This window comes from Onychomys torridus, chromosome 3, assembly GCF_903995425.1.
Source record: "Onychomys torridus chromosome 3, mOncTor1.1, whole genome shotgun sequence".
Lineage (NCBI taxonomy): Eukaryota > Metazoa > Chordata > Mammalia > Rodentia > Cricetidae > Onychomys > Onychomys torridus.
The window spans coordinates 135,753,027-135,759,482 of record NC_050445.1 but is presented as its reverse complement, the minus strand read 5'-3'; the positions used below and the strand labels follow the sequence as shown (position 1 = coordinate 135,759,482).

The 6,456-nt window shown below is 46.3% G+C and overlaps 1 protein-coding gene across 3 annotated transcripts in view; it reads right to left on the bottom strand.

The window, feature by feature from the left end:
• Positions 1-232: 232 nt before the first annotated feature.
• LOC118579152 (cat eye syndrome critical region protein 2 homolog) overlaps positions 233-6,456 on the bottom strand; it is a 108,157-nt gene continuing 101,933 nt past the window's right edge. For 2 of the 3 annotated variants that reach the window (XM_036180262.1, XM_036180265.1), the window contains 3 exons: positions 3,441-4,857; positions 1,325-1,436; positions 233-666 (listed from right to left, as the gene is read on the bottom strand). In XM_036180262.1, coding sequence (XP_036036155.1) covers positions 661-666; positions 1,325-1,436; positions 3,441-4,857 — 1,535 coding nt within the window. In that variant the 3' untranslated portion in view covers positions 233-660. The remainder of the gene's footprint in view (positions 667-1,324; positions 1,437-3,440; positions 4,858-6,456) is intronic. The other variant, XM_036180263.1, reaches the window with a different exon arrangement.

The window sequence follows — 6,456 nt, the reverse complement described above, 5'->3', positions numbered from 1 at the left end:
CACATTAGTGACACGCACAAACTGAGACCTTTCAGGTCTCTTTTCCAAGCCCCACAAGCATTCAGTGTGACCTGACTATACATAGACAGACTACTCCAGTACTGTGTGCCAGCCACAGCTGGGAAGGATTCCCAGCGCCTCCATGTGCCCACCTGCTGCTGACTGTCCCACTCTATATACATTACATTCACCAAAAAAAAAAAAAAAAAAAAAGAAAGAAACATGAAAATTCTGTAAACTGGACCCAGCTGCAAAAACATTAATACTACAAGTAGTCCCTTCCTAAACATATACCTGAGATTAGCTGCTCATGAAAGTTTAAAAGCACCACTCCATCCTTACATGTACCCTCCACCCAAGTTTAGAGTGATTTTTCCCTGAACGAGTCTTGAGATTTGGAGAAGCCAGCAAGAACTCCAGGTACACTTGGTCTTGCTAAGTGTGTCCGCTGTGCAGGTGACCCCAGCCATGGGCCTGTGCCAGCCATCTCCAGAGTGTGCATCTACAGGCCAGGAGCTCAAGCTCGGAGGACGCTAGGCTTCAGAGAAGAGCTGGAACAGGATGGCAGAACAGAGACCCGCAGCACTCCTCCAAATCCTCCAAGGCCTGTACGTCTTCATGTGCAGCTCTCCATTTCCTTGGGGTTATCTCCTCCTTGGACTAGCTCTGAAAGTAACAATATTAAATTACATCAACTGGCTGATAAATTAAAATATTCAGCGTAGTTGTGCATTTATAAACCTAGCACTTGGGAGATATAGGCAAGAGGACCAGAAGTTTAAAGGCACATAAGTGAATTTGCCACAAAAACCACCAACCCAACCCCTCCCAACCCCCCCTCACCATGTGTAACTCAGGGGTAATCAGAGCACTCAGCCAGGATCCATGATCCCCTGGGCTGGACTCTCCAGCATCATAAAAACCCATGAACAATAAAACTGTTCAATCCCTAATAAAAACAACAACTCCTATTCTCAGAATAATGCGGTCAGGTACAGGTTGAAGCTCATGACTATAACTCTCTCTGTAGACCAGGCTGGCCTCAAACTCAAAGATTTGTCTGCCTCGGCTTCCCAAGTGCTGGGTTAAAGGCACGGGCCACCACACACCACTGAAATAAAAAACTTTTAAAGCTTAGATATAACTGTAAAAGAAAAGTCACATTCTGCAGCATTTTGGGCTTCATAGTATAGTATAGTCTAAGCAAATATCCCAACACCTAGAAACCTGAACTCTGAAGTACCCTGGGGCTCAAGTTACCCATTCTGCATTTATCCTTACACCTGCAAGAGCTAGAAATTCTCTAGTTCTTAGTACTTCTTACCTGATCCAGAGGAAGTGCTGGGGGCTTATGTGGTGGCAACGGTTCCGGTGATGCTGCAGGTGCCGGGGTCTTTGGGAATAAGGACTGTGACTGGATTGGATGCATGTGCATTCTACAGCCAGAAGAAAGGAACAGGTAAGTGTTAATGAGGACCAACTAGGAGAACAGATACTTGAGCCACAAAGACACTGCTGGAATTAGCCAGTTGCTAAATTTATAATCATCAATACTGGGACAGAATGGAATAACATGCTTCCTGGGGTGATGCAGCAAGCACCCAAGCCAAGTACACTACAGCCTAAATACAGAGGCCAATGAACCAACATTGGGAACACTCTTTGGAGGACAAGACAAAGATATTAAAGATTAGTACAGAGATTAAACATAACTAAATTAAATAAACACTGAGCCTAGACTGAATAGTGATGGGTCTAGTGCTTCTCCCTCAGTGTGGTACTTCCACTTTGAGACTATGCTGCAGGGCAGTGTCCTGAGGCTCAGGTGATACATGCTAAGGTATTTATGGCTGCAATGGAAGCTCTGGTGGGTTTAAGAAAAGGCAAAGAAAAACAACAACACACAGACAGTTACTCCGAGATGTACAGAATCAGTAGGCAGAGTGCTGGTGCACTGGGAGGCAGCAAATGGTGGACCTGGAGTTCTAAGGCCACAGTTACATACTAACATTCTGCCTCAAAAACAAAAAACAAGCTGGGGTGGTGGCACACTCCTTTATTCTCAGCTTCTGGAAGGCAGAGGCAATCGGACCTTTGTGAATTCAGAGGCCACTATGGTCTACACTGAGAGTTCCAGACAGCCAGAACTACACAGAGGGATACTGTCTGAAAAAAAAAAAAAAGACCCCACAACATAAAAACAAACAAAACAACAACTACAATGCCCAACCCCCCAACTTATAGGCAAAAATGTGAAATGTGAGAGTAAGTGACTGTGGCATACACCTGGAAATCCCAGCACCAAAGAGGCTGAGACAAGAAGACTTGAGTTTCAGGCCAGACCAGGCTACTGAGCAAAATCCTGTCTCAAACAAGCACACAAAAACAATCACAAGAGTAACAGATGAGGAGAGCTTTTGATGTTAAGTGGGATGGCAGTGGCAGGGTCACACCAGCCTTTTTTTCCCCCCCGAGACAGGGTTTCTGTGTAGTTTTGGAACCTGTCCTAAACTCGATTTGTAGACCAGGCTGGCCTCGAACTTACAGTTATCTGCCTGCCTTTGCCTCCTGAGTGCTGGGATTAAAGGTGTGCACCGCCACTGCCGCCGCCACCACCACCACTCAGCTCTGTATAGGTATGTGTATATTATATATATATATATGTTCAGAACTGGCTCCAACGCTACAGGGAAACCCTGTCTCAAAAAAAAACCCCATAAATAGATAGATATCATTTGACCCCTTTCACTTTTTTTAATCCAATAACAGGGAGGGAGGAGGTAAGAGCGACTTAACCACACACATTCAGGCTTAAGGCAGACCCTCTTTTCCCTGGCCAATGTCGGGTCAACTGGGCGGCAATGCTGAGCACTCTGCCCACAGCTTTTTTTCCTCCTCCAGAGCCGAGGACTGAACCCAGGGCCTTAAGCACTCTACCACTGAGCTAAATCCCCAGCCCCAGTGCCCACAGCTTTCAAACTGTAGTTATTAAGTATGTAATATCAACACCTTTCCTGACAGGCCAGGCATGATGGTGTACACCTGTAATCCCAGTTCTTAAGAGGCTGAAGCAGGATGGTTCCAGAGAATTTGAGGCTCTCATGGGCTACACTGGGAGCCCTTGTTTCAAACTCCCAACCCACCCCCCAACCCCCAACAGGCTTTTCTATTTTTAAAAATAAACAATGCAACAATACAATCTAATAATTTAAATACTAGTTCACAGAGAATGGAAGTTCCGGAGTTAGTTATCTACCACCACAAACAAAAACCAGTGCAAATGCTGATTCATCTTCACGAGGGGAAGAAACCGGCAAAGACAAAACTATGACCTAGTCTCTATGAAGTCATAATTCACATCTGTTTCTTGGTCTCGGACAATTATCTTAATTTTTAAAAGCCACTGTTACTTTTTTCAGAGAAACACAAAGCAACCTTACCCTGATGGTCTGTGCACTTCTTGGAAAGGGCCTCTTATTCCGCTTCCAGTGCCAGCCTGTTCCATCATTGCAGCCTGAAAGTGACCTATGCCCTCTTCCTGACAGCGGTAGAGGGGGCCCTCTGGAGAGAGGCCATTCGGCTGGGTGGCCACTGGATGGGGAGGTGGATGGGCAGCTACAGGAGATGGGTATGCTCTGGGTTGAAAGTGACTGGCTGGACGCTGAGGAGTATAAGGAGACCCTGTCTGCAGCATCACACTGTGGGGTGGGAAAGCAGGTGAGCCAAAAGTCATTCCTGAACTCAGAGGTGGAGGTGGAGTTCCATAAAGATAGTCATTCGTAGACAGTGAGCTCTGCCGCTTGGTAGCTGCATTATGGTTGTCCAGATCTAGAAATTCTTTGGGACTCTCTGGCCTCTCCACAGATTCATCCAGCTTTTCTTCCTCTGGACCAGGATTCTGTCCGTCAGATGGGACAACTTTAGCAGCCACTGCATCCATTTGAGTTGGAGACGTTAAGGCAGCAGTGAGTGTCTCACAGCCTTGCAGACTAGACAAGGCATTCTTATCTGAGAAGAGAGGGCGTGCGGGGTGACTCCCTGGGGGTTCACTTGGGCTTTTCTGGGAAGGGAGAGATCTCTGCCAATCAGAAAAGCCCTGTGGACATGTGTAATAAGGAGTCCGCTGATAGGGGTGGTATGAGGGCTGAGAAGATGCCTGGTAGGCATACCTCATTCCCTGCTGGGGGCGATACTGGGGAAAGAGTCCAGGATGGGGACTGTTAGGCTGGAAGCCCCTGGGAGAGAAGGGCTGAGGATGTGATCCTGGGGACTTTCCCCCCATCATGGAGCCCAAGCCTTGCAGACCTGGATTCATATGGTAATGTGTAGCTGAATTAGAGTATTCTAGGCCAGGCATGTACAAGGGAGAAAACTGATTTATAGTGCCTGTCATCAAATTGGGGTCTGCAGAAGGAGGTGTAGTCGTATTCTGTCCTGTACATGGCATGGTTTCCTGCAATGTTTTACCCCTGGGGCAGAGTGGCTTTTCTGAACCACTGCCACCAAGGCCCTTCCCTTCTGACCTACAAGGAGACGTTTCATCAACAACCCCATTTTCAGGTAGAGTCCCTCTGTCTGCCACTACAGAGAGGTCTCTCAAACAACCTTGCACAGTTGGGCTGGTGTAGCTACTGTCCAAAGGCCAGGAGTTCTTGCTCTTCGATGTTTTGTAATTGTCTGCAGTTTCTGAAGCATCATTTTTGAGTTCCGAGCCCTCTGTTTCCCTTTCTTGTGGTGAACTTTGCCTGGTACAGTTGGCTTGCAGGGGAGGTGTCTGGTGAGGTAGCTGTTTGAGGTACACCCCCTCTGAAGCACAAACGCTTGCTGTTTTCTCTTCAAGCCTAGGCAAAGGCTCTGCTGGGAAGGAGAACAAAACAGTCAATCAGTTGCTGAAATGATTTAAGTCTGAGTTACAGATCTAGTATCAATTTCACATAGAATTTTCATCACCTTCTATAGAAGTTCAAATATTGGACATACAAGTAAGCAAGAAAAGATTTTCTCTCCTTCAGTTTTATCTTTCTGGCCTTTAAAGAGCATTACTACTGAGAAACTGCTTCAACCTTTACTAGAATTCACTGTTATGTATTCAAGACAGACAGAAATAATTAAGACATGGAAAACATTTCATAATGAGGGCCAGCAGTTAAGAACACAATGCTGAGACTGGAAAGATGGTTCAGGGTCAGAGAGTTTACTGCTTTGCAGAGGATCTGGATTCAGTTCCTCGCACCCAGACGGCAACCTGTTAACTTCTGCGCCAAGTAATCTGATGCCCTTTTGGCCTCTATAGGCTCCTGCACATACACAGAGCACATATAGTGACAAAGGCTCACAAGTTACACATAAACTGCACAAAGAATACGCTGTTGCTCTCCCTAGCTCTACACTTTCTCAACAGCAACTGTAAACAAATAGTGGGCAGAGGCTTAGGGACAACAGCCATGCAGGGCTGCCAGTCTGCTAGATTTTCTGAGTTATTCAAAAAGGTTTAACTTTTTTCTTTTATCTCTTTTTCTTTTCTTTTTAAAAAAGTTTATTTATTTATTATGTATACAGGGTTCTGTCTGAGTGTATGCCTGCAGACCAGAAGAGGGAGCCAGATCTCATTGCAGATGGTTGTGAGCCACCATGTGGTTGCTGGGAATTGAACTCAGGACCTCTGGAAGAGCAGCCTGTGCTCTTAACCTCTGAGCCATCTCTCCAGCCCCCTTTCTTCTTTTTAAAGACAGGGTTTCTCAGCCAGGAGGTGGTGGCACATGCCTTTAATCCCAGCACTCAGGAGGCAGAGGCAGGCAGACCAGTGTGGTCTACAGATTGAGTTCCAGGATAGGCTCCAAAGCTACACAGAGAAATCCTGCCTCAAAAAAACAAACACCCAAACCAAACAAACAAAAAGACAGGGTTTCGCTGGGTGGTACTGGGATTAATGGTGTACATGTCGCCCCCCGCCTTCAACTCTTTTTTCTAAGCAAGCTTTTCTTAATACTCCTCTCTCCCCAATATTTAGGGGTTCCTTACTCTTTCTCTAAAGCCTCCCTCCCTGATGAATTGCAGCTTGTTGCCATGTGTCTGATTTCCATGCCAACTTAAATGACATGGGGTTTTTCTTCTCTCCTCCATTCTCCTCGTTTGGGCAGCAGCTGAGGTTTTAAAGCTAGGCTGTCCTGTGGGTTTTCTTTTAAACTATAAAATTATCCTTAAACTCCAAACAAAGCACCTTACACAGAGACACAGACACACACACATACACAGACTACTGGGCATGGTGGTACATGATCCCAGCACTTGGAGACGGAGGTATGAGGGCATCAGGAGTTTGAAGTACAGCAAGAGATCAGACTAGGGCAACCAAGATGGCTCATCCAGGAAGGGCACCCGCTGCCAAGCCTGAGGACATGAGTGCAGCCCATGGACTCACAGTAGGAGAAAACTAACTCCCTACGAGGTCCCCCA